The 25,803-nt window shown below is 48.4% G+C and overlaps 11 protein-coding genes across 11 annotated transcripts; 7 read left to right on the forward strand and 4 right to left on the reverse strand.

The window, feature by feature from the left end:
• Window positions 1–1,428: 1,428 nt before the first annotated feature.
• On the reverse strand, window positions 1,429–2,654 carry B0J16DRAFT_319874 (uncharacterized protein; the record flags this gene model as incomplete). Its single annotated transcript, XM_046125537.1, has 2 exons — window positions 1,429–2,226; window positions 2,385–2,654. The coding sequence occupies 2 exons, from the start codon at window positions 2,652–2,654 to the stop codon at window positions 1,429–1,431; spliced, it is 1,068 nt and encodes a 355-aa protein (XP_045982712.1).
• A 1,232-nt stretch (window positions 2,655–3,886) lies between these two features.
• Window positions 3,887–8,738, forward strand: B0J16DRAFT_268434 (tannase and feruloyl esterase-domain-containing protein; the record flags this gene model as incomplete). Its single annotated transcript, XM_046123485.1, has 5 exons — window positions 3,887–4,756; window positions 4,809–5,005; window positions 5,574–6,074; window positions 6,185–6,385; window positions 7,124–8,738. 5 exons carry the CDS (start codon window positions 3,887–3,889, stop codon window positions 8,736–8,738), a joined length of 3,384 nt encoding a protein of 1,127 aa, XP_045982713.1.
• A 1,511-nt stretch (window positions 8,739–10,249) lies between these two features.
• Window positions 10,250–12,087, forward strand: B0J16DRAFT_124434 (transmembrane amino acid transporter protein-domain-containing protein). The gene is made up of 2 exons (XM_046121663.1): window positions 10,250–11,462; window positions 11,516–12,087. The coding sequence occupies exons 1-2, from the start codon at window positions 10,424–10,426 to the stop codon at window positions 11,944–11,946; spliced, it is 1,470 nt and encodes a 489-aa protein (XP_045982714.1). The 5' UTR covers window positions 10,250–10,423; the 3' UTR covers window positions 11,947–12,087.
• Window positions 12,088–13,797: 1,710 nt separating this feature from the next.
• On the forward strand, window positions 13,798–14,470 carry B0J16DRAFT_124453 (uncharacterized protein). The gene has a single exon (XM_046121664.1). It carries the CDS (start codon window positions 13,930–13,932, stop codon window positions 14,269–14,271), a length of 342 nt encoding a protein of 113 aa, XP_045982715.1. The 5' UTR covers window positions 13,798–13,929; the 3' UTR covers window positions 14,272–14,470.
• Window positions 14,471–14,707: 237 nt separating this feature from the next.
• On the forward strand, window positions 14,708–16,297 carry B0J16DRAFT_398742 (uncharacterized protein; the record flags this gene model as incomplete). The annotated part of the gene is made up of 2 exons (XM_046132411.1): window positions 14,708–15,100; window positions 15,146–16,297. The coding sequence occupies 2 exons, from the start codon at window positions 14,708–14,710 to the stop codon at window positions 16,295–16,297; spliced, it is 1,545 nt and encodes a 514-aa protein (XP_045982716.1).
• A 284-nt stretch (window positions 16,298–16,581) lies between these two features.
• On the forward strand, window positions 16,582–16,890 carry B0J16DRAFT_384147 (uncharacterized protein; the record flags this gene model as incomplete). Its single annotated transcript, XM_046131395.1, has 2 exons — window positions 16,582–16,698; window positions 16,753–16,890. 2 exons carry the CDS (start codon window positions 16,582–16,584, stop codon window positions 16,888–16,890), a joined length of 255 nt encoding a protein of 84 aa, XP_045982717.1.
• Window positions 16,891–18,028: 1,138 nt separating this feature from the next.
• On the forward strand, window positions 18,029–20,139 carry B0J16DRAFT_414481 (uncharacterized protein; the record flags this gene model as incomplete). The annotated part of the gene is made up of 2 exons (XM_046133454.1): window positions 18,029–18,077; window positions 18,207–20,139. Exon 2 carries the CDS (start codon window positions 18,268–18,270, stop codon window positions 20,137–20,139), a length of 1,872 nt encoding a protein of 623 aa, XP_045982718.1. The 5' UTR covers window positions 18,029–18,077; window positions 18,207–18,267.
• Window positions 20,140–20,476: 337 nt separating this feature from the next.
• Window positions 20,477–21,741, forward strand: B0J16DRAFT_340866 (uncharacterized protein). Its single transcript, XM_046127753.1, has one exon. It carries the CDS (start codon window positions 20,536–20,538, stop codon window positions 21,634–21,636), a length of 1,101 nt encoding a protein of 366 aa, XP_045982719.1. The 5' UTR covers window positions 20,477–20,535; the 3' UTR covers window positions 21,637–21,741.
• Window positions 21,742–21,756: 15 nt separating this feature from the next.
• On the reverse strand, window positions 21,757–22,495 carry B0J16DRAFT_371943 (uncharacterized protein; the record flags this gene model as incomplete). The annotated part of the gene is made up of 1 exon (XM_046130444.1): window positions 21,757–22,495. The coding sequence occupies exon 1, from the start codon at window positions 22,336–22,338 to the stop codon at window positions 21,757–21,759; it is 582 nt and encodes a 193-aa protein (XP_045982720.1). The 5' UTR covers window positions 22,339–22,495.
• Window positions 22,496–23,032: 537 nt separating this feature from the next.
• Window positions 23,033–23,500, reverse strand: B0J16DRAFT_384151 (uncharacterized protein; the record flags this gene model as incomplete). The annotated part of the gene is made up of 2 exons (XM_046131396.1): window positions 23,033–23,241; window positions 23,287–23,500. The coding sequence occupies 2 exons, from the start codon at window positions 23,498–23,500 to the stop codon at window positions 23,033–23,035; spliced, it is 423 nt and encodes a 140-aa protein (XP_045982721.1).
• A 590-nt stretch (window positions 23,501–24,090) lies between these two features.
• On the reverse strand, window positions 24,091–25,190 carry B0J16DRAFT_398754 (SUR7/PalI family-domain-containing protein; the record flags this gene model as incomplete). The annotated part of the gene is made up of 1 exon (XM_046132412.1): window positions 24,091–25,190. The coding sequence occupies one exon, from the start codon at window positions 25,188–25,190 to the stop codon at window positions 24,231–24,233; it is 960 nt and encodes a 319-aa protein (XP_045982722.1). The 3' UTR covers window positions 24,091–24,230.
• Between the last annotated feature and the right edge of the window lie 613 nt (window positions 25,191–25,803).

Here is a 25,803-nt window from a genome sequence, read left to right on the forward strand (position 1 = left end):
CGCGCGGGACGGTAGATCAGCCACTGTTGAAATTGTAGCCAATGCTGTCTTCGTAAACTGACCCCCCATGCCCTGATCTACAGCGCTTGTTCCGCGTTCCGTTGGCATCTTGCCACGGGAATTCCGTCAAGAGAACGGAATTGGAGATTATAATGAATATACTTCAAGACAATCATCTTTTTGACTTCAATAGTTGGAAGTTTGTAGCCTCATAGGGCAGCTCAAACAGGGTTCAAGAGGATTTAGTGCCGGGGAGCATTATCCGTGATGCCAAAGAGATCTTGATGTGAAATGACAATCGCTTCCCGCATGTGAATACTCGGGAGTATTCCCAACTGAAGTTAGATCCCGCGAGATGACTTGACTCGCAAGGGTTTTTACTACCAATCCTATCATGAAGTCTGTACATTTGTCCGCACAAAACTCCCACAAACCGTCCAAACAGCATGGAAGTAAACAAGTACAGGGTAGCAATCTTACACACCGAGACATGTTTTGGTATAAGATACAAGCCCATCGCTTCGGAAGTCTTGGACCCTTGATTCCGGAAATGCAGGGTTTCTATTAGTAAGCCTAGCAGCAAGCAGAAAGCGGCGCCCCAAACTCAATTCCATAGCATCGCCATGGTTAGCACGCGGAGACGGGACGCGACCAGGGATCCTACCATTTGAGAAAAATTGATCGTGTTGTATTAATAGAGCAGAGATTGGTCCAATGTCATACTGGTACGCTTCTTGTTATAGTTTGTAGCAGTAATAGCGTGCCGTCGGGCGCGATGATCGTCTCTACCGTTGTCGCAAATCGCTGGAGCTTCATTGACGTCATCAACTCGTGTCGCAAGGTCAAGGTCCATCAGCGTATAGAAACGAGATTCTTAGACAGTCAATTGAACAGTTGAGGATACAAGACATGCAGCGCAATTAATTTAATAATATCTTTAGGATTACCCTAGTAACAACCCCAGTATTGCAATAGCATCTGTCGATGTTGTCAAAAGCGCTGTCTGTGGGTATTGAACGAGAAATTAAGACAGCCTCAATGCGCTTCTGACAACATCGACACACGCTATTGCAATGAATACTAGGGTTATGTTATTATAAGATTACCACTCCGTCCTCAAAGACCATGTGGTATCTGAACAACGAGTTCGTCGCTTCCATCGTTAACCTGCCGCACCCTTTCCGAGAGTGGACAATGCTGCGATATCGTCGAAAGACCCCATCAATCTATGTACATCCAAATTGTATTAAGAAGATGTAAGTCCAAGTAAAAGGTCCAATTAAGTGGCCGTAAACAGAAAAATAAACAAGAAACCACCCGTAATTAAAAGCACCACACAAAAGGCCGTCCCGTTCATATTTTTCTCACCGACCGAATGTTTCATTCATTATCGCATAAATTCATAACCCTTCAACCCTTTTTGCGGCGTCAATTGCTCTTGTTGAACAGGCTCATCCGCAGCATGCCGCTCTTCTTGGGCTTCTGGTGGAAAGAGCTCTGCTGGCTTACGGGTCGCTGGTCGAAGCTGTCCATGCTGTCCATTCGCTGCATGGGTGGCTGGCGAACTGCGGGGGCTGGAGCGGGGGCTGGGGGTGCCTGGTTAACGAGTTCCCCTCGCAGAGCGCGACCGACATCCTCGTGCTGACGCTCGTACTCGTCGTGCTTGGTCTTGGCTTCGATGAAGCGGGCTTCAGCTGCGTGTCGACGTTCTTGTAGGGCGCGGAGCTCCTCGTCGAGCTGGGCCATCTGTGTTTGGGCTTCGTGCATGAGGTGGTCGTACTCGTGGATCTTCTTCTCGAGGGGCTGGAGGACGCTCTTCTGGATGCTAGGGCTCTGGAGGCGGCTGATGTCGTGGCCGGGAATGTTCAATCGGTCGGGGGAAACTCCGCGGCGCTGCGACTGGTGCTGCTCTGAGGCCATAGATTGAGACATGCGGCTCTGCTGGGTGTTGGGGCCGGGTCGCGTAGGGGATTCAGCGTGAGATCCGCCAGAGTCGGAAGTGCGACGCGATGGACGTCTGTAGCGACCACCCTCTCGGGGGCCATTGGGTTGTTGCTGACCGTCCATTGTACCAGGGCCGTTGTACGTTTGAGGCATAGGTTGACCTTGACCTTGAGGAGGGCGGGGACCGTTGATGTTGAGGTTGGGACCTGGACCTTGTTGACCTGGAGGTGGTTGTCTGCGCTGCCCTGCGTTTCGCGCAACCTGACCAACCGGAACGACACGCTTTTAGCAAAAAAAGTTAATTTTATTTTTACTTTCAGGGGAAAACAGAAAAAATCGGAGAAACAATGTTGCTCAGACTAGAACCGTTCTTCTCTAGCGGCGCAGGGAAAGATAGAGAGAGGAAAAAGATAGCGAAATGAGAGAAGAGAAAAGCTCACCTGTTGCTGCTGCTGTGCTTGTGCGAGCATGGCGTCCTGCAATGCCACGTCAGAAGTGGGAGAGCGCATCTCGGAGCCCTCCTCGCTCTGGAAACGGTACTCATCGAGCCCGTCGGGAGATTGAGGGCGTCTGTATCGCGGGCTCTGGCCGTTTCGCGCAGCTCGTGCTGCTTCGCGAGCGTCGCGGGCATTACGAGGTTCGAAGCCAGAGCCAGGATCCTCGAGGTTGTATCTCGGCTGGTGAGGAGCCGCCATTGTTGCCATATCCATTGTGCTGTTTGTATGTACTGAAGAGTGCGGGGAGAAAGAGAGAAAAGCGGTGATGGAGAAGCGTTTGTCTTACCGCGAGACGAGACAAGACAAGAGAAAGGAATGAAGAGAAAAAAATGACCAGCGTCTAGCTCCTGGGCCCGATTCTCGTTTTAGTTACAAGATCAGAAACGCGATGGCTGGAAATGGGCGAGGTTGGCTCTCTCTTTTTCTGTTCTGCCCTTTTCTTTTTATCCTGTGGTTGGGATCCAATGCCATCCAGGTCCAGTCCAGGCTTTTCAGGGGTGTCGAGAGCACTGACTTGGCGGATGGCCCACTGTAGGCAAGACCCCAGCCGCCCAATTGTAGTACAGTGTTAATTGGGTTATCCCTCTGAATGACGCCAATTCTTAATCTTTACCCATAATTGAATGACATTTCTTCAATGAAGAGACAGACTAAAGATGCATCGAATTGGGTACATCTTCTAGGTGCTTTCTATTGCTCCACGTTCCCTCTCTCGTATGGATTCTACTGAAACATTACGGCTCCATGCATTGGTGTCTCTGCTTGGCGCCCAGTGATTGTAACGCAGATACTCGAAAGGTTGGTGGCTGGGCAAATGAGATAAAGCAGGTTATTTCCAGATAAACGTGATTCCTGCCAGGGAATTTAAGATGAAACATCGCTTGGCTTCAATCTAGTGTTTTGCTATTTGTCGATTGAGCTTAGCCACCCGTTGAGCTTTTTTTTTAATTGATGGATGATAAGTGAGCATGTTGGTGTTTCTTGGATTGAGTCTTATGCATGCACTCAAGGTTACACGTCACGGTACTGTGCAGCACAGTGTGACATTGATGTCGCGTTTAAACATGCCATTCCATTTCCTGCCATCAATTAATTAAAGTTCCCGTGTCTTACGAGTTATGTTTTATGATTGTAGTACTGATCGTTGATTATGGTTTAGAGGAGGCAGTTAATTGTGCTCAATTGAACACGATTGACTACGTATTGTAGACACAAGGTTGGGCATCTATAGACTTCGCGCCATGCAATCCAAGCGCAGAATTTTCCACGTCAGAAGCGAAGCAGCGGCCCGTCCCATGACATCCATACCATCCACGAGCTGAGCTTCGCTTCACCGCCAGACCCTGACCTAACCATTTGACTCAGATTTGGATCTTAAACGAAGCCCAAAGTACAGGGTAAATGCTAGTCTTGGGCGTCGCCGACTACCTACACTACCTGACATCATGACACAAGATGCGACCGTGCGAAGCCTGCTTACCGTCATCATCACCACTTCGCCAACGCCGTCTGCACCATCAACAGAGCTCATATCAACAATTTTGGAGTCGTTTGATCGGCATTGTCCAGAATTGATACAATGTAATGTCGTTGTTGTGTTTGATGCATTTGATCAGATTGTTCCGATTGCGAGACTGAAGAAGGGACAGGTTACTCCAAGTCAGGCATCCGACTTTGAGGCTTATAAAAAGAATGTCAAAGAGTTAATACTCGGGCGATATCACCAGGATGCCGCTGACGTTGCCTTTACTCGAGAGGATGCCAAGGCAGAATATGGAAGCCCCAAGCATGAGAATTTAGTTGACTACTCAACATCTCAAACAATCGACAAAAGAGTCACTTTCATAGAGCCGTCAAGACGTCTTGGCTTTGGCCTCGCAGTCAGATCAGCCCTGCGACTCATCCAAACTCCTCACGTCTGGGTCCAGCAGCATGACTGGGCTTTAACAGCAGACCTCCCTATCCGGCCTCTTCTTCAGATCATGCAAACGCATCAATCAGATGCAGAAGCACCCGTCAAATATGTTTGTTTAGCTGCTGTGCGTATGCTCTCATACGCCACATCCGCGATAGTATCGGAATATCCTACGTTACGCGACACCTCAGCAGCTCTTACTCGTGACTATGAAGCACCCTCATATCCTGGAACCAAGATACCACTGACACCGATGTATTTCTGGCACGATAAGCCTCATCTTGCATCAACGGCACACTATCTGGAGCGTGTATTCCCTACGCGACTTGCGATGCTGAGAGGAGACTTCATCGAGGATAAGATTGGACAAAGGGCTCGCGCCCAGATGAAAGAAGGACTGGTGAGTTTGATGTTGGAGTGTCTAGTTGTAAGAGATGGCTAACACGATGTAGTGGAAGAAGTGGGCCACTTGGCTTTACTACCCTGATGAGGGCAAGAAATTATGCTTGAGACATCTGAAGGGCCGGACTTGGGAGGGTACGACGGGGCAGGCGGATAAAGCTGCTATGTGGCGACAGATGAACGAAGCTGGAAGGACAGTAGAGGCGAAAGGCACGGCTTGGATGGACGAGAGTCATGATATATCTATGTTCAGACACGAAGAGGATCATAACTCATAACACAATAGACACAGTAGAAGCTATACAGCTACAACAAATCCCAGGATCAAGAAATCGCATGCTAGCTATATGATCTCTCAACTCTTGACTTTGACCTTGAACGCTATTCCAAGTGAACTCTGCAAACCTTTTCAATAATGAATGTGATGACCTTGTTTCGTCGGCAGAGCCAACCGGCTGCAGCTTTGCATGATGGACCTCGTTTCGTCCCAACCAGCATCTACTCGGCCGAGTCATGACGTCAGGCGAGATCTATCCGATTTAGCCAGGGTAAATACAAACCCTTCCTCTAAACTCAATCAGTCCAGATGAAGAACCGTTTGGAAGTCATAAAGTGTGCCGGGTCAATTGCCGACCAGAATGCGGGGTGCATAACCCCTCACATTGGGTCGATCACCATTCTCCATGAGCATCACCGAGGTGTATCGCTAGATCGACTTGGCGATTTGGGGCACAGCGAAGGTATAAGAATGGCTGCAATAAGGCATTGGCCATGTGTTAGACAAGTGGTCTTCTTGCACATACCGCCAATATGAGACTTCTCACTCCCTTCGTCCTCGCCTGCAATGCAGTCCTCGGAGCATCCCAACTGATGGGAACTCCTTCATACGAATTCCTCTACACTGTTAACGCAACCCTCGGTGAGCGCTGGCAAATCGGCGACTACCACCAAGGTAGCCGTGTGGTGATTCCCATCACCGGCGGAACCTTCAAGGGTCCTCGCATGTCAGGAACAGTGTCCAACCTGGGTGCCGACTGGGGTCTGACGGATACCAAGGGGATCTTCTTCCCCGACACGCGATACAACCTCAGGACTGATGATGGCGTTGATATCTACATCCAGACTCAGGGTCCTACGCAGCCTGATGGACGAACGCTGCTGAGAGGAACGTTTCAGGCGGGTCATCCCGATTATGAGTGGTTGAACTATATCCTTGCTGTGGGTGTTTTGCAGAGACCGCCTGCTGAGTCCAAGGGAAAGTATGTCGTTATCGACATGTGGCAGGTAAGTTGCCCTTTGAGTCGACACGTTTTCCCGTGAATTGATAGCTGATGGAATGAAAAGATGGTCCTGCCTGACTGTAACGGTGCATGCTAGGAAGAAAGTTTGGCTGGGATGCCAAATGTCGAATCACCTTGGTCTATAGGCACCATGTGAAGAACAAGGATCTTGACCACAGTCATCGCCGGGATTATGCCGATGCAATGAGGCTAAAGGAAGTGACCTTGCAATTTAATTTCCCTGCGATGGACTTGGGTACAGCGGGCCATCAAAGAGACACAAACAATGTTTTAACGTTGATGGGGAGAATACAACCTTATACACGTTGGACTCACCATATTATCATGTCGACAGCTAGTTAGATCTCAAACGGAAGCTACGGTTAAATTGTTTTGTCCTCGATGTGATGATGCTCTTTGTCTCTATTAACTTGAAACAAGTTACGCCGAGTTCACAAGAATGCTGTCATTGCTTTTTGAGTGTGGTATTATGATTATCCAACGAGTACCTATAGCAAAGACGTCAATAGTCATAAGACCAATAACGCGAAGCGGAAATGCAACGCTGTCTGAAGAGGCCAAGCTTCCATTAACGCCGAACTATTACCCCGGATATCCTTGTTCTTAGTTCAACGCCCTGAATCCAGGCGACATCAACAATGTCAATTCACAGCGTGCTCACTAGTAAACCCAATCTACACCAAACTCAATCGTGATAGCAAAGTATGGTCTGACATCCCAAACCAACCCTTTAAATCAATCATTCCGGGCAGAACGGGAAATACCGATCGTTCCTCGCAAAGATCCCCTCAATTGAATTGATTACCCCGGATCTTAGTCCAAGTGCAGCAAGCCGAGGTTTCAGGCACCTCCTCTTTCTTGACTGTCCCGCTGTAACTGCCGCTGTTTTTCCCCTTAGCGTAACCAATCTGGGGAAAGATCACCGAAAATTTCATTTTAACAAAATTCCCCCGCAAAACGCAGGGATAGCATTGCGTTAAATGTTTATGCGCCGTGCTGTATATAATGAAGTACTACTACTTTATTCCCTTTCCTTTTGTTCAGTCTTGTCCGGCGTTGTCTAGCGATACCTGTTCTTTGTCGAATTACAATATGCGCGCCAATTTGTTACTGCCGGGTCTTGTCTCGGGTCTGGCTGCTGCGGCACCTGGCAAGGAGGAGGACTTTGCTGCCAAGTGCGCCAGTTTCAGAACCTCACTGAAACTCCCTAACACCAAGGTCTGGTTCACTGAACATGTGCCTGCTGGTGGAAACATCACCTTCCCTGATAACCACCCGACATGCGCTCCCAAAAGCCAAATCACCGACGTTGAGATCTGTCGCGTGGCCATGCATGTCACAACGGGTCCCACTTCTAACTTGACCCTTGAGGCTTGGCTGCCTTCTAACTGGACTGGCCGATTCTTGAGCACTGGAAACGGAGGAATGGCTGGATGCATCCAGTACTCGGATGTTGCGTACGGTGTTGGAAACGGTTTCGCTACCGTTGGCGCCAACAATGGCCACAATGGTACTTCAGCTACGGCCATGTATAAGAACTCTGGTGTCGTCGAGGACTACGTTTACCGCTCTGTGCACACAGGTACTGTTCTTGGAAAGGACATCACTAAGAAGTTCTACGGAAAGAAACATACCAAGGCTTACTACCTTGGATGCTCAACTGGTGGACGACAAGGATGGAAAGAAGCGCAGAGCTTCCCTGATGACTTTGATGGTATCGTCGCTGGTGCTCCCGCCATGCGCTTCAACGGGCTGCAGTCCCGATCCGGAAGCTTCTGGGGTATCACTGGTCCTCCCGGAGCTCCTACTCACCTCAGCCCCGAGGAGTGGCAGATGGTTCACAAGAGTGTCCGCGTTCAGTGCGATGAGCCTCTTGACGGTGTTAAGGATGGTATTCTAGAGGACCCCAACCTCTGCAACTACCGCCCTGAGGTTCTCATCTGCAGCAAGGGTCAGACCAAGAACTGTCTGACCGGCCCCAAGATCGAGACCGTTCGAAAGGTCTTCTCTCCTCTCTATGGCAACAACGGAACATACATCTACCCTCGTATTCCCCCTGGCGCTGATGCTGGTTTTGGCTTTGCCATTGGCGAGACGCCCTTCCCTTACTCTACAGAATGGTTCCAATACGTTATCTGGAATGACACCAAATGGTCCCCCGACCAGATCGGACCCAATGACTACCAAAAGGCCGCCGAAGTTAACCCTTTCAACGTCGAGACCTGGGAGGGCGACCTCTCCAAGTTCCGCAAGCGTGGATCTAAGATTCTCCACTGGCACGGTCTTCAGGACGGTCTCATCAGCTCTGATAACTCTATGGAATACTATGACCACGTGTCGCGTACCATGGGTCTGAACAGCACACAACTGGATGAATTCTACCGATACTTCCGCATCAGTGGTTGTGGCCACTGCTCTGGTGGCGATGGCGCAAACCGTATTGGAAACAACATGGCTAACTTGGGTGGCAAGACCGCCGAGAACAACGTCCTCAAGGCCATCGTGAAGTGGGTTGAAGAGGGTGTTGCCCCCGATACCATTACGGGCCAGCGCTTCGCTAACGGTGCTCCTGACGGTAAGCTTGAGTACGAGCGCAGACATTGTCGCTACCCGTACCGCAACGTCTGGGACCGTAAGGGAGACCCTAAGGATCCTAACAGCTGGAAGTGCCAGGTTTAGAGGAGGTGGCGTCAATTATATAAGTTTTATTCCATCGTAAACATATAGAAGAGGATCGTCGTAAATAAAATTACAGGTTTTACATAACACGCGTTTGCTTACTCCAACCGCGAAGTCGGGATAATACGGCGACTGCCAAGGTAAAGTGATGTCAAGTAATCAACTAGCGAGATGTCGCAGTCCCCAATTTCAATGCCTTGGAAGTTGCCTCCCCCAATATGGGGGAAGAAGGGAGGGGGCGTCACTGTAATATCAGGCATTTCCCCAGACCCGACCCGACAGACAACTCGTTCCAGGCATTCGTTTCCATGCGGAGAGAATTACTCTTTTCATCCACTCCAAGAAGTCTAAATGACCGCCAAGACAACAACATCCCCGCGATTTTAACACGGTCAAGAGAAAAACCCGGAGGTTGAGTAAGAGAAACTCAGTGCACAGACTTTGATGTCTCTCTTCCCCCTCATTTCCCCAACCCTCCCCACAATGTGCTCTCTTTCTCCAACATGGAGGAGCGAGTCAGCTGGAGATCGAGGATCCAATCAATCAGGCGAGCGTTATTTTTCTAGAATGATGATGCATGCCAGAGATTGCTGCGTTGGACATCTCCGGTCTGTGGGACGTAAGATTTGCAGATCATGGCTGTCTAGTGACCACGCCAACCTCCAACCCAAGGATACGAGGAATGGGATGGACGATTGAGTTTTAATACCAGGTGGCGCGGGACTTTTACAAGATAAACGGGAATAATTTCACCGGCACTTTTTAAGCTCATTGACTTTCGGCCGACAATACCTCCGAGCCGATAAACATCTTACGATGGCTTCACGTTGCCAGACTCGTCAGATTCAGTACAATGACTTGCAAAATTACAATAGTCCTCCAATTCTCCAATGACAAGAGTCTTATTATCACTACTCGGACCGGTGTCGGATATTCCGGCACCTCAACGCGCCCTTGATCAACAGATACCGACTCGCCAGCTCCACAAAATATTGAATGCATGTGTCAAAACAAGCTATTTTTCGCGTAACGGAAAACAAACTGTGTCGTACCATCAACGGAGCAAAAACTCAATAGGCAAAATTTAAGCTTGTACCCTTGGCGTCGGTCTTACCCGTATGGGTTGTTGGGCCATTTTGTTTTCTCCGACCGAGGTGAAGAGCCTCACTGCCCTCACAAGAGCCTCAATTCAACGACACCTGACATGATCAAGACATAAGTTCAATGGCTTCGTAGTGAGTGATTCGAGGTGACAGATGCCAATTCTTTGTCTGAATGCAACTCTTATCTTTACATCTGCAGGGTTCAAAATGGATCTCTCGCCCTTATTTCCATTCCAGCAAAGATCGCTGTCAATATAACGTAACAAGTTGTGGACCCAGTATTTTCATCGGTTGGACATTTTCATGACCTGATGGTTTATGTCTATTTGCTAACTTTTACGTGAGAGACTCTCGTTCCCCCATGGGGCTCCACGATATACCGCTTTATTTCTCACTTTTCGAAGAGTACCATGTTAGATAACGAGATTCTCGGCAATCCACTCGGAACCAGATAAACATCTGGAGACCTTTTTCTTGGCGCATGTATATAAGAATTGCACCAGCGACCCGAGTCTCTGTTCTGCATCTCTTTGCTATTGGTGATTGTTATAACCTTGGATCACTCTTCATTTCTTCCATACCATGAGCACTGAGGACAAGACAACAAAGGCGCAGCCCGATATGGGCCAGGACAACCAACATCGTCCTGCGTCTATCCGCGGCATCGACGGTAACGAGATCAACACCATGAATGATGCCGGCGACGATATCCTCGCTTCCAAGGAACAACACTCCGACGAGCCCGTCCAGAACATCTTCAACCAAGGCGGCAAGAACTACAGAACCCTCGGCAAGTGGGACACTGTCTTCGTCCTCATCACCAACCAAGTCGGTCTTGGTGTCCTGTCTCTTCCCGGCTGTCTTCAAGTTCTCGGTGTCGTCCCCGGCGTCATTGCCATCATCGGTCTCGGATCTCTCTCTGCCTATACTGCCTACGAACTCCTCCAATTCTACAGAAAGTACCCTCACGTCGTCAATGTCGTCGATATGTGTGGCATCATCGGTGGAAGACCCCTTGAAATTATTGCCGGTATCGGTCTGATGATCAAGGTTATGATGACTTGTGCTTCTGCCAGTGTAACATTGTCTGTCGCGTTCAACACTCTTAGCAACCACTCTCTGTGCACTGTCAGCTTCGTTATTATCGCTGTTGTGGCATGCTGGGTATTGTGTCTTCCTCGAACCGTCAAATTCGTCTCGCAATCCGGTATCCCCTCAACGCTTAGTATCCTGGCTGCCGCTCTTACTGTTATGATCAGCTTGGGCTTTTCAACACCCTCGCAGGCGCCTCCTGGTTGGGAGAGGGAGATCCAAGTCATCGGCAACCCGACTTTCCGCCAAGGACTTAATGCCTGCCTTAAGATCTGCTACGCCTATGCAGGAAACATCAGCTTCGTTTCTTATATGGCCGAGATGAAGAACCCCAGCCGAGACTTCCCTATGGCTTTGGCCTGCCTTGAATGTTTCTCTATCACACTATACACCATTGTCGCCGTTGCCATCTACTGTCTCGCCGGCGACTATACCACCTCCCCTGCTTTGGGATCCGCGCCCAGAACTGCTGCCAAGGTTGCATACGGACTCGTTCTGCCCTGTGTTTTCGCTACCGCCATGGCGTTCGGTAAGTCTTATAGCAAATACCAAGTAAATCCTAAGCTAACTCTAATCTCCCAGGACACACTGGTATTAAATACATGTATGTTGTTGCTATGCGAGGCCTTAAATCCACCCACCAAGTCACCGACCGAAGTGTCAAGTCCTGGAGTGTCTGGGTCATCTGCGTTACTCTCTACTGGATTATCGTCTTTGTCATTTCCAACGCCATCCCCATCTTCGACTCCATCCTCTCCATCTCTTCCGCAACCACGATCGCCTGGTTCACTTTTGGTCTCAGTGCCATCTTTTGGTTCCATATCAACAAGGGCCAGTATACCAAGAACTGGAAGAAGAAAGCTCTATGTGTCGTCAATGGACTGCTTATTGTGCAGTCGTTGTTTATGAACGGCGGTGGTTTATGGTCTTCTATTACGGAATTGTTGAACATTTTCGCCAACGATTCAAGCAAGATTCGTGGCACGTTCTCGTGCGGTGATAACTCTATTTAAACATATGCATGGATGGGACTGGGTATAGATATTATGTAGCAAGCACATAGCGATTGAATGATATATGATGATATTATATTTTTGACCAATCTTGTTCTTTACGTTGTGATGTATTGCCTGTTGGTTCGACAAAGACTGTGCCTGCAGAAATTTACGGGTCAGATAGAACATGGGTGCAGTTGACCAAGATGCCAAGCCTAGAGGTTTCAGTCACGGGACATAACCTTCGGGAAGTCCGGTCAGCATGAACAACTCATTCATCACAGGACAAGAAATGGCGCGATGTTGCTATCATGTCAAACATCAGTTCATAGTCAAGCCGAGAGAATGGTGGGTAACTCTCGAGATCGTTCGGGCCGACATTTGCAGGAGATAGTGGCGACGAGCGGGTCAATGCCATTCGGGAATAATAGAGGAGCAAGGTACCAGCTGCACAGAGCTAGCGATAAAGAACACAATGTGCATATTGGAAGCTTCTATATATATTCTATCATTTGATCTAAATTTGGCGAGTCTTATCCACTATCCATGACATTACCAGTGGAGGAATGGTATCCTGTGTAACATACTCTAATTTGACATGCCTAAAGGGGAACACTCATTATGACTCATTTTGTATCATTCTGCATCGTCTCGACTAGCTCCGAGCAACCCGGCGCTTGTTATAGGGCTGAACCGGGATGATGGATACGTCTTTAGCCGACGTAAGTTTGTTCTGACTTCCAGATTCTGGAGCAATTGTTAGTTGGTGAAATAGCTCGCTTGAAGAACTGCTCTGATTGTAGGATAGCTAAGATCAAGTGGTCACTTACAAGTATTAATCTAGAACTATGAAGTGCAATTCATTCCTAGTGGCTGAGACTCTCGCTGTTCCGGCGCCTTAATGTATATTGGACGGGTTGAATGTTGGTATGGTCGGTTATGACAGACTAGGTCGCATGGAATGCCTGCTGGTCCTCAACTTCAAGATCCAAACAGCGGCTCATCTGGCCGAAAAGGGAAACGACCAGAAGCGCTTGCTTCCCCGAATGTGTCACACCGTGGCTTACTGTAATATCCTCTGCATTGGCAGAATGAGCATGGCTGTGTTCCTCAGCACAGAGAAATGTTTTGCTATCAACTATAAGTATACCGTAGAGTGAATCAATAAAAATTATAGAACAGTTCAAAGCATCAGACAAGTTTTGTTCATGGCGAACATCTAAGGACGGTAAGTCTTGCTTAATTCCCTACTTCTTATTTTCAACTATGCATGATGCACAATATTTTGCCGAACCGATATTACTCGCAGCCAAGACTGTGCTTTTGAGGACCCATGAACCGACATCGCCTGATACACTCTACATTTCTACTTTAGTCAGCTCCTTTCTTGTTATCGAGCAATGATTAGCTAACTATGCGATACATGTTATAGGACTTTCGTTGTGGCTTGGCCACTTTGGCGATCATATTCGACAGAAGAGATACGAATGGGCTTTCCAAGGACAACTTGTTCATCTTATAGAGACAGAGACTGTTGAGGGGATATGTTTGCCTCAAGTGGCTCCATGCCATGGGCGTTAAAAATAAATTAGATGCGTAACTGCAATCGACAGTAGCCAAATACCACGATCCTTCCGTTTCGTTTCACGCTCTTGGTATACCGCGCGGTGTCAGAAAGGTGTTTCTTTTATTATCAGTTATCACGTGCATACATTTCTATTTGTCCAAAGGAGATAATTTCCCTATAGCAACTTAAAGGATGTTGGTGGGTCAGATCTCAATACGCGATACGGCGGATACGGGATACGAAGGCTGTTTACGCTTGTAAGCTTACTACCCGAATCATTAAATAAAAGCCACGTCCGTTTATGACAACAACTTTCATTTTAAACAGCCCGACTTGATCCATATTCTACCTATCTCCTTTCAGGACTGAGAGATTCTATTGGTGACCCAATTACACTTTAGGTCCGATACTCTATAATTTACTCAACGCTCACCATGACCCCGTCAGCTTTACCCATTTTACGTCCGCGCTTAATGGCCATGCGAACATATTGCAGAGCTATTTCATTCCATGGATACAATAATTTCTGCCCCTCATACAAGAGACATCTCCGTCAATCTGCATACCGACAAAGCAAAAGTCGACCAAGACAGGATGCTCCCTCCAACACAAATCCATCATATCCGGCTTTCAACTTGGACTCTCTCGGGCTAGGAAAACACGTGAAAGTGGCTTTGATCGTCATCTTGAGCATATTTGGAACGATCGAAACCTGGTTCTGGTGTAAGGCTCTATGGGAGTGGAGGAAGGGCAGCAAGGGACCTCAGCAGGATTGAACGAGAACGCGTCTCACCGGTACGACGTCCCAAAGTGACATTTCTTTTCGGTATTCTCGCCGGCAAATCTGGGCATCACGAACCATCCGGGGAAAAGTAGGAAAGTAACGAATCACAGATGGATCCGAATGCGGGGATACTAGTTTAGCTTGGACTTAGAGCCACTCCGAATGCAACTTACATCACCACGAGACATCCCCAATATTCGTTTACCATTGCTATGGTTCATGGAAGGACAGTCTTGGGCTTGAGGCATTTGTCTGGGTAAGTTTAATCCGGTTGGTAGTCAACTTGGCCGAGGTAACGCCCGGCTGGCCAAATATGGTCACTGGGGTCTCGTCAAGGCCGATTTAGAACCACAACTTTGTTACCTATAAAGTCAAAAGTCGCACCACAAACCTACCCGAGCTTGCTTAAACCATCGTGAAATTGAAAGATGGAGTTGACTGTGACTCGACTCATCTCAACCTTGCTTTGGCTACAGGCTTGCCTGGTCACTGCCGTTCCGCAAAAACATGAATCTACCACAGACCTAACAACCCTCCCCAAAGTTGAGAGAGTTCGCACCTTCATACTTACCGACATCCTGAATGAACCGGATGACTCTATGTCTTTGGTACGATATTTGTTGTACTCCAACGAATTCGATACTCGAGGAATCGTTGCAGTGACATCGTGGTCATTGAGAAACGAGACTCATCCGGAGGAGGTCAAAAGGATTATTAACACCTATGGCATGGTTGTTGACAAACTCAATCAACATGTTCATCCCGACAACTCGTACCCTGATCCGCAAGATCTGATAGATAAGGTGTCATCTGGCCCGGTTGTAAGTTTATCATTCCCCAAGGCATGCAAAAGCTGACGGTGTTAGTCTTACGGTAAAGCTGCCCTCAAACAGCCACTTAGCAATGGTGCTCGAAACCTGATCGAGGCACTGAGAGAATCCGAGAAACCTCTCTACCTCGGTCTCTGGGGCGGAGTAAACACATTAGCCCAAGCTCTGAAACACATTGACAAGACCGAAACCAAGACCGTAGCGTCTCAACTTCGCTCTCGGCTTCGAGTCTACTCCATTTCCGATCAAGATGACGCAGGCGCCTATATCAGAGTCAAATGGCCCGACGTTTTCTTCATCGTCAACGTCCACGGCTACCGAGAGTACAATATGGGCACATGGACTGGTATCTCCACTGGTGACAATAACGCTGCAAACAGGACCAAAGTGCTGGATGATTGGCTTACTCCCAACATCCGCCTCGGACCACTTGGGGCTGAGTATCCCAAGATTATATACACGATGGAAGGCGATAGTCCGAGCTTTATCTGGACTATTCAGAACGGCCTCAATGTTCCTGGGCTACCACACTATGGGGGCTGGGGTGGACGCTATACCCGTGTGACCGAGGATGAGGATATCAACCAATACGGGACTTCGGCTGATACCTTGATCAATGATAATGGTGAAAGCTGGAGGAGCCATTATGCAACTATCTGGCGCTGGCGCAACGCTTACCAGGATGACTTTGCAGCACGTATACAATGGACACTGATTGACGGTTTTGAAGACGGCGCTCACCCTCCAAGCATCTCTATCAACGGCTCCTCAGGGGTTGAGCCACTGCGATTCAACGTCAGCCTCAACGATGCCATCACCTTGGACGCCAGCGAGTCGTATGACACGGACAATCTGAATGATGCTTCCGGCCTTACCTTCGAATGGTACTCCTACGCTGAGTGCGCTCTGACATTTCTGACGAGTCTCAATGAGAAATTCTTCAAGGTTGAAGCACTGTCACCGCCGCTTGGAACTAACGGTACGCTGGCCGTCAATGAAGCTGGTTTCAGCAATGTTGCTCTTGGTCCTCAAGTCAAGATATCTGTCAACCTCACAGGCTGGGAACAAGAGCAGCCTAGTTCCGTCGATAAAGAGTGGCATGTTATTCTTCAAGTCACAAACAGCAAGGGAGCGTATCCTGTCAGACGGTATAAGCGTGTTATTCTACAGATTCCCGACAGTAGTTAATTTTATAAGGTATTGGAGTGATGATGGAAAATACTGGATCATACTGGGCTGCTGCGAAATCTTATATATCACAATTAAAACCTTTTACATATCTTCGTTGAGACGGATCGGAGTTGTAGACAGTGATGCCGTTTTGAGAAGCTAGGCTGGTTGTTTCAAACAGTATCCAAGTAAGCGTCATAGATAGAAACTAGCGCGAAGAATAACGAAAAAATCACAAACAAACATAGATAAACACAATCCCGTACAAAAAAAAACATCGGCCATCTCCAAAACACTTTAAAATGCCATCCTCCAAAGGCAAGCCCACTGACCCTGAGCTTCGAGAGGAGCTGAAGGAAGAAATCAAGCAAGAGCCCAACAAGAACGGCGGCGGTCAGGGACAATGGTCAGCGTGGAAGGTATGAAACAACTCAACTGATTAAAATATGGAGTGTTGCTAATTATGTATCAAGGCTTCTAAACTCGCAAAGGAGTATGAAAAGCAGGGCGGTGACTACGAGAATGAAGCTGGATCCAAGAATGAACCTAAGAAAGGAGAACCCCAGCACAAGAGCGAAGGGAAGAAGAGTCGGGAACTTGAAGAAGAATAAAATGGGAATAGTGACAGGCACAACATCTTGAGCATTATGAGTACGATGCTTGCACGAGACCACTCTTTTAATATTTATGCGAAATGAAGATTCGAAGCATTACACTAAAAGCATTACACTTAGCTGACACCTTCCCATACAAGCTTCGACAAGACTGCACTTAATGAAAGAGACATGGCCTTACCTACAAGGGACTTTCTTAACTAAAAAGTAAGATTGACAAAAAGACATACAACACCGGGGATTCGCTGGTCGTCACCGACCCAACTACTAATCCAGCGCTTCGCAGCTTAACTATGGGAGAGCGGACGGGATCCCGTGTTTTCTACGAGCTATGGTCGTATGTGCTAGAGAAGGAAGTTATTCTTCCCTATAATGGTCTTGCATACGGCTGAAAGGCTCTGTCCAGATACATTATAATGCAGTTATATTTCGTATACCGGGTGAGCAATCACATCGGAGGATATTCACCTTAGAGCTGCAAAGATATGCAAACAATACTCTGCCTTGATCTTTTTTTATCTGATTACGTATACCTACACAGCAAGCTGGCGCGTATTTATAGCGATCGACGTCTTTATGCTTGTCTTTATCATTTCCACCAAGTACCCATATGACAATAGACAACATGGAGATAGAAAGCCTAGTAGAAAGCACAGTGCACGGGCCCCATCCGGGTTCCGGTTTTCAGAGCCGTGAGATGGATATCTCGGGGTGGCACATCATTTATTTATTGGGCACAAAGCAGATATTCACCTTCGCACAGCAGACGACCACCCGATAATATTGAATGACGCCATACCGTCATAATCGCTACATCCGCGCACGGTCTCGCAACAGCTCTCCCTGCACAACAGAACCCTCTCGGATCTTCAAGCTCCACATGAATGAGGCGAGCTGAAAAAGAGCCTTTCGATCATCCCGCTTTGGTCGATACCGAGAACTTAAACAGTAACATCAGCCTGCATGATCGACAGACCTCCCAGCTGAAGCTCCGGCGCTAACGACGCCATCTTTGTGGGGTTTGTCGCAGATCATGTCTAACATTCTATCCAACAAGCTTCTGAGATGACGGTTCACTGCAGAATATTGAACTCAATTCCCGCTTCCGCGAGACCTTAGATTGGTCTGCGTTCAGCTAGCCTGGACATGGAAATGACGGGAAGACAGATGAAGATCATTTCTTCGTAAGTATGAGACAGGCAACGTCAGCATAACTTGATTATTTGCCGAAGCCCAACTCGGGCCGCTCGTTAGCGCAGAGGGTTGCTTTTGTGCACACGAGCTTTTACTATACGTAGCTGACGCTTCCCCAGGATACGGCCGGGATGTCCCTGAACATCTTGCAACCAACAAACACCGTCACAAACTTAAACCATGAGATACGATAGCGTTGCGAAGCACAAGACCCTGGGATGTCTTTATGACTCCAACCCGTTCTCGAAGCTCCAACTTGACTCCCTTGATCCTCTATCGCCTATTTATGCACGGTCTCGTTGCGAGAGAAGCAGGCCTCCCAAGCCAATTGAGTACAACAGTCACATTTATGATCTGGTCGGGGTCAACTCTTACCATGAACTTGTACTCAGAGACCAGTGCGCTTTGCATCTAGACGTCCGCATAGAGTGCTTTGCGGACCGAGTTGTCTTGTTGGACGGGGTCAGATGGCAGGTTGATCAGCTCGAAGCTATTCCCGACCCGCTTGACTTCACAAAGCCACCCCGGAAGGTTCTCCATCTTAAGAGATGGATCGGCTCTAGACAGCTTCACTTGAAGGTTGCCGAGCCAGAGAACCTGGGTGCCATCTTTCCAAGCCCCAAGGGCGAGCACATGTTGGGTCCCATCAAGCATGGCATTGTGCGCATGATCCCCACAGCATCTCGCCAGAGGGTTCTCAAGCCGTTGAGCCCAGGACAGCGGTTTGAGGCTCGTCTTCGCGGTCGCGAACTCTATGGGCCATTTCAGATTGAGGTCAAAAAGAGTGGGCAGCTGATAGCCAAACGCATCTCCAAGGGCGACTGTCTTGCGAAATTCGCGATTGAGCCTCATTCCATCGCACCATCTTACGTGAGAGTCAACTGTCCCGATTTTGGTGGCTGCTATGATATCGACTCTTTCCTTTACTGTGAAGACAAACTCCGGTGTCGTGCAACGAGCGTCAAGGCCATCAAGGCTGTTCGGTCGACTGCCGATCGGGATCCCATGTTTGGCACTTTGCGCACAACTGAAGTGCCCATTCTCACTAATGGATTGGATCATCTCGAAATCTTCGAAAGGTTCATCCGAGATAACATCTACCGAGGGCCCCATAAGAAAGAGCCGCGGCAATTGACAGTCTTGAACTTGTCTATGTGTGATCAGGGCGATGCAAAGATTGTGGTGGATGCTCTCATCGACTTTCGAAAACAAAACCCCGATGCCAGAATGTCAGCTGTGGTCTCAAAGCTAGGGCCGACTGCTTACCTGGATACGCCAGAATACCAGCGATACATAAAGCTTATGGAAGAAAATAATATCCATATCGACATGTTTACCGGTGTTGAAGGTCCAACTCGGCAAGTCGTCCATGCCAAAGCAATAGTAATTGATGACCGAACGCTCTTCAGCACCGGAGCTATCGTGGACACCAAACCGATCGACAAAGCCGACTTTTCTATAGAGTTACCTCGAACTGCAGCCAAAGCCTTCCAGACGTATATGCAAGATGCCATCCTCGATGGAGCGAGCGATGAACGCAGAGCGCGACTCGCAGCAAGATTGGCCAGTCTCGGTGTAATAATTAACGACCCAATCGCCAGCCTGACATATATAAGCCGCGCTCAACACACGCTCCTCCGTGGCGCCCGTCACGATCTTCTAGTAAGCGTCTCCGAGCTGGTCGATCCCAAAATCACCAAACTTTTGGTCAGGCGCGCAGCGAACGGGGTGACAGTAAACATTCAAGTCCGTGAAATAGATGAATGTTCATCCCGAATTCTCGAACAAGCAATGCGACGGTACGGAGAACGGATATTTGTGGAGGACGTTAGTTGTTGGGAACCTCGACCTCATTATAATGCTATTATTGCGGATGGGAATCTTGCGTATTTGGGGACATCATATTTTTGGCCAACGCAGAGGAACATGATCCATCAGGGGAGATCGCTTGAGAATGGGGTATTGTTGGAGGGAGATGGGGCCAGGGCTTTAAAGAGACAGTTGGATGAGTTGCGAGAGCGTGTTTATAGCAATGGTGTTACGGAAGCGTAGTTTAATTCTGTTCTAATAAATACTTTTGGTCTTCCCCTACTCGGTGAAGTGGCATGGGATGAGAAGTGATAATGAGAATGGCCCATTGGTGTTTTGTCTTTGGACAGCGAAGCCACTTCGGCGAGGGCAGGGACGAGGCCGGGGACCGGAGATTGGGAAATTCACTGCAATTCTAACCCCCTCCCAGAGTCCCAGCCTGCCTCTAGCTCAAGCAATTGAAAGAGGAAAGCAATTCCGGCTGCTACCCCGCGCTCCCCCGCGTGAGCCCCAAAGCCGACTATGGCCGATACCGGCCGATGTTAACAAAACAACTTCTTAATTCAATTTCATTCCGTAACGCTTCTGTGTCATATTTCACTTCAAAATCGTATAATAAAAAGCCAACATATAGACAAGATGCCTTTTACCGTTCTTTCTGACGCAAATGTCAACCACATCCTCGACACGTTATCGCCGTCAGATGTAACCGATTTAGCCAACGCCTTAGAGAAAGCTCTCACCCACTACTCGTGCAACAATGAGCAACAATACCAACCTCACCGTGCAGTCGTCGACCGCGATGGGCAAGTTAGCTTATTCATGCCCGGAACTACAGATCAATTGCTAGGTGTCAAAATTGTCGGTATTACCCCGAGCGAAAAGCTGAAGCCTTCGGAAGCTGGACTCAAGAGTGTTTTGACGCTTTGTGATGCTAGAGGTCATGCTATCGGCACCTTGAATGCCGCTGCTCTGACGGCATTCCGAACCGCACTAGGATCAATGCTGCCTTACAGATTTAGACGTAACACTGAGAATATTGTTGTTTTTGGCGCGGGCGCGCAGGCGATGTGGCATATCCGCCTGGCGCTTTTGCTGAAGGAGAAGGATATCAAGTCTGTGACAATTGTCAACCGTTCTGCCGACCGCGCCAAGCAATTGATCGAGACTCTGAAGGGAAAACAGCAATCGCCATGGCCATCCCACATCAGCCTACAAGTTTTTGATCCCAAGGAGGACCGTGACGCAGCGCTTGAGTCGCTCGTCGTCGACGCAGACGTGTTGTTCTTTACAACACCCAGCCTGAAACCTGTATTCCCAGGATCTTATCTCACTTCCGAAAAAGCACGAAGCAAGACTCGCTACCTCGCAGCGATTGGCTCATACCGTCTCGACATGCAGGAAATTGATCCCGAGCTATTAAAACAAGTCATCGATCCCTCCGGTCCTTTCGCCCAAGTCGGATACCGCGCATCTGTTGCGGTTGACAGCCGCGATGGGTGTTTGCAAGAAGCTGGAGAACTGGTCAAGGCCGAGGTACCTACAGAGAAGATGCTTGAGATTGGTCAATTGTTCCAGACTAAGAAGATTGAGAACCCCGAGGATCTCAACAAATGGCTTGAGGATGGTTTTGTCATTTACAAGAGTGTTGGAACGGGTGTGATGGATCTGTCAATTGGTCAAGAGTTGTTGAGATTGGCAAAGGTTAAGAATGTTGGTTTGACAGCAGAGGACTTCTGAGCATACACGGACGATTATGGAGAGAATAAAATTGTTATTGGTCAAGCCTTCATAAGGGCTCTCGTTATTATGAGATTAATATTGGTCCAAACTACCACCACTTCAACAAGATGTATGCGCTTAGAGGAAAGCGAGAGCAGCGATACCGACAGCGCCGAGGAGACCAACGACCTGACCAGAAGAGACATGTCCAGCACCGCTGACAATAACAGTAGTCTCCGTGGGCTCAGGCTTAACCTCACCAGTAGGCTCGGGCTTGACCTCGCCAGTTGGCTTCTCTTCAGTAGGCTTAACCTCACCAGTAGGCTTCTCTTCGGTGGGCTTAGCAGGCTCAGTAGGCTTCACAGTTGAAGCGAGAGTTGTAGCGGAAGAGCAAGCCGTAGGAGGAACAAAGTTGCCCTCGGTGTCATAGGGGTAGTAGCCAACACAGTCAGCGAACGCGGCAGCGCAGGTAGCCTGGTTGGCATCAGGAGCGACGCCGCACTTGTCGCGAGCGTCCTGGCACTTGGCGAGGCAGTCGTCTGTGGAGACGGGGGGAGCGGGCTTGGTCTCGGTACCGGTGGAAGCAGGAGGGGGGATAATGTCGGTTGCGGTTGGGTAAATTGGGGGTGAGAAGGCGACGGCTGAGTCGGAGGGGGTGGCGCTGACGAGCTGGGCGACGCTGAGGAGGCCGAAAACGAGGGATCCGGTGTTGGACAGCATTTTGAAGATAACGAATGTCTTTTTAGAAGTCTAAGGGAATTAAGGTGAATGATTGAGAATGATAAGCCTGAAGCTAGCAAGGACGAAAGAAGTTTATTTATCCTGTTCTTCAGCTCAGCTCGCAAGGGAGCTTCTGGAGACTAGTCCATATCCTCATATCAACAACATTCCTTCCCCGCAGATATCTTAGCCACGCTAGCCCTTCAAATAAAACTCTGTATAACATCTCGTATTCTTCAAGGGATACGTGCCCAGTAATCCGAAACACATTCCTCGTGGCGCAATTAAGACAAGTCAGTCTCAACTGTTTGGGCTATCCGTGTGTTCAACAGCTACACCATCATATTTGTTTGTGTTTCCATGTTTCACTTAACAATTTCCACATCGCCACAGGCGGCTGATGGTGCGACATGTTGGTTGCATCGAGTTGAAGATTATTTCTGGCTGTTTCGACATCTTGCTCAACGGCTTAAGATGGCTGCCGGTGGAGATTGACCTTGGAAGCTTCAAGGGAGATAGATGGATAATATGATCAGCGATAGTACGATATTCTCAAAACAATATTGAGCATGATTGTCAGTAGGGAGCACAAGATGGTGGCCATGTCTCATTGGCTGTATTTGCCACTCGTCCCACGTCTCTCTGTCAATCTTCGATCCTTTCGCGGACAAGTCCTTGTCAAGAATTTCGAAACTTAGTTGTTGTTTCTGCAAAAGTAGATAGGATAGACCTCCCAACCATCCACCTTGTACAACAAGAACGGTTTGCCCCGAGGACTGCCAGCTTTCCAGCAAGTAAAATCTTTCAACCCATTACTTCCAGAACCAGCCCACTGATTGATTTCCTTGTTATTAGCATCTGCGACGATGTTGGAGGTGAAGGTGACGCCGCTGCTGAAAGTGCCTTGTTGTTGTTAGCCAAGCTCCTTGGTACGGGGCGCATACTCACCCTTGACTGTAGCGCCTTCCCAATGAACATTTATCCCGTTGACAACATCGGTGTAGTCCTGAGGTCGAGCCTGATTCGCTGAGGAGTGATTGTTATCGTAGTATGCCATGCCGCTGGAGGTCTCGCTGCCTTTGAAGGAATTCACGAGATAGACGGTTTCAGCGCTGGCGGTGTAGGCAGCCAGGGCAGCGGCGAGCAAGGAAGTAGCCTTCATGTTGGACGGTGGTGCGTTTGCAAAGGTCAGTAAAGTAGGTATGAGCGAGGAGTTTGAGGTTGAAGTTCTTGAAATGGGAGATTCAGAGGCGACAATTTATAGAAACTATATCTTCCATGTAGAGCTTTGACCAAATTAGCATATCACATCTCGCTGATGCCGTTGTTCCAATTTACCTGCCGTATCTAGATGGACCTTTGGCAGTCTGCAATAATTGCTGACTTTGCTATGCTCCGTAGCCCGCTTACATGACCCATAGGTTCAGCCCTGTAGGTCGCCGGCAGCCCCACAAAGATGACTGCAATAAACTGAATACGAGGAAAGTTCATGGTGCAATTCTATAGTCGCTTCCTCTATTGGCCATCAAGAGTTTTTGCAGTGAAGGGAACGAAGTCAAGGATGCGTCTTGAAAATATTTGCTTACTTAGACTTCCGACTACCCCTGGGATGGCGGGAGGCTCAAGAGTCCTTCTTGGGCTCCATTCTTCTGCTGATGTCTCTGGGTAATTATCTATTTCACTCTAACGATCTACGGTTGAGTCTTCGCTCTGTATAATGGGAAGTGAGGTCGATAATTTACTTTATCATGTTGTCTGACTACCTATCGAACGAGCTCGCCCATGAGCGGTCTTAACACCTTCGTAGGTGGAGGTTGTTGCAAGTACAAGCGACAACAATCCGGTATTTCCATCTCCGTATCCCTCAATCTTAGTTCAAATATGATCAACAATCATACATGGTGGCTATACGGCTCGTAAGCATGATCGGCACGAGTATGCTCGGATGAAGAAGGCGTAAGACCACCGGTACGATACATGCTATGCATCTCATGATCATCATGGACAGGGACATAAGCACCATGACGACTTCCAGTAAGCAAGCTTTTGGAGTCTTCACTGCTCCTCTGTTTGGGTACACAGCAAAGCGTCGGCAATATCCAAAGCAAGTTGGCGACAATCGCAAAAGCAGCGCCGATCCAAATAATAGCCAAGAATACAGTGTTGATCTCCACCCTTACTCCGTAGAGCTTTGCCGTGGTCTCAACTACCCCCACCGCAAATGAAGCCATGATAGTTGACAAGATAGCGGAGGCAAGAGTGAAAGCGGAGGCAAAGCCTGATATTATCCACGTCCAGCAAGTAAGCTCTCGGGAGCATATTGCGAATACTCCAAGGGCGATTTGTATGGCAAGCTCCAGCAGGGCAACGATAAAGGCGACTTCGGCCGCTTTTGTCAATGATCCAAAGGTCTCAATAGCTTCGGTGATCTCCTTCGGCAGCTTAATCTCTATATTCCTATCTGCGCTCTTGAAGGAGTCCATTGAGACATTCTTTCTCACCCAGTTGAATGCTGGCCTCGAGCACTCCCGTTTGTTATCTTTATCCGTATGACAGTAACCCCAGAGTGTGGTGTCGTATGTCTTTTCCAGACCGAGCAAGCCGGCTGTGATATTCTTATCGACCGCTTTCGCTCGGATATGGCGATTGTTCTTGTTGCTTATCTCTGAACGAGTGTCGATTTTGTCTATCAAATCGCTTACGGGGCTGATAGAGAGGTTTTCGAAGTTGACTTTGAAGACGTAGAGTGACTTGTCTGTCACTCCAGCAAGAGTAGGGACGAGGACAAAGATGGTAGCTGCAATCGCCAGCGCGAAGGGCAGAATAACTCCAATAGAGCGACGGAGACCCATTGCGCTGGGACGGTCTGGTATATGGAAGGTTTGGAGAGGTCCCAAGTATGTGAATGTTTGGGAAGAGGACAGGTAATGAAGCTTGCCGAAGGTATTTGAACGAATGATTACGAATTTGCAGTTGGACGTGAAAGTAACCAAGCCCTACTAATGCGGTTTATATACAAGTAGATGAGATTAGTATGATGATAAGAGGTGAAAAGGCTTAGCCAGAGATAAACTCAATTCCGAGTTAGGGGTCTTCGTAATCGCTCAACCAGTGTCTCTGTAGACGATGGGACAGACCGTCCCCTGAGCCTTGCTCACCCTTCTATCTCCACACCTACCGTATCGTAAGGCTGATCAATTGAACCTTTTGCCTTCTTTTAGATTCGATTGGCTATGCTAATTACCTATATGCTAACCCATGCCGGTCTAAGTTTAGTGCGAGCCGGAGGTGCTTACTGAGCTTTCCGACCTGAGATCATAGGCTCCATGCCGCATAGATGCCGACATTGCCGCTATTCTACCGCAGGCTGTAGGCCTACTGTATCCTCCAACACTCATTAATTAGAAAAGATATCCTGTATCGTAGCTATAATCGAGCTGGGCGGGATCGGCATTGTGTTTCACG

Source organism: Fusarium flagelliforme (genome assembly GCF_020744385.1).
Source record: "Fusarium flagelliforme strain FIESC 12 MPI-CAGE-AA-0113 chromosome Unknown B0J16scaffold_4, whole genome shotgun sequence".
NCBI lineage: Eukaryota > Fungi > Ascomycota > Sordariomycetes > Hypocreales > Nectriaceae > Fusarium > Fusarium flagelliforme.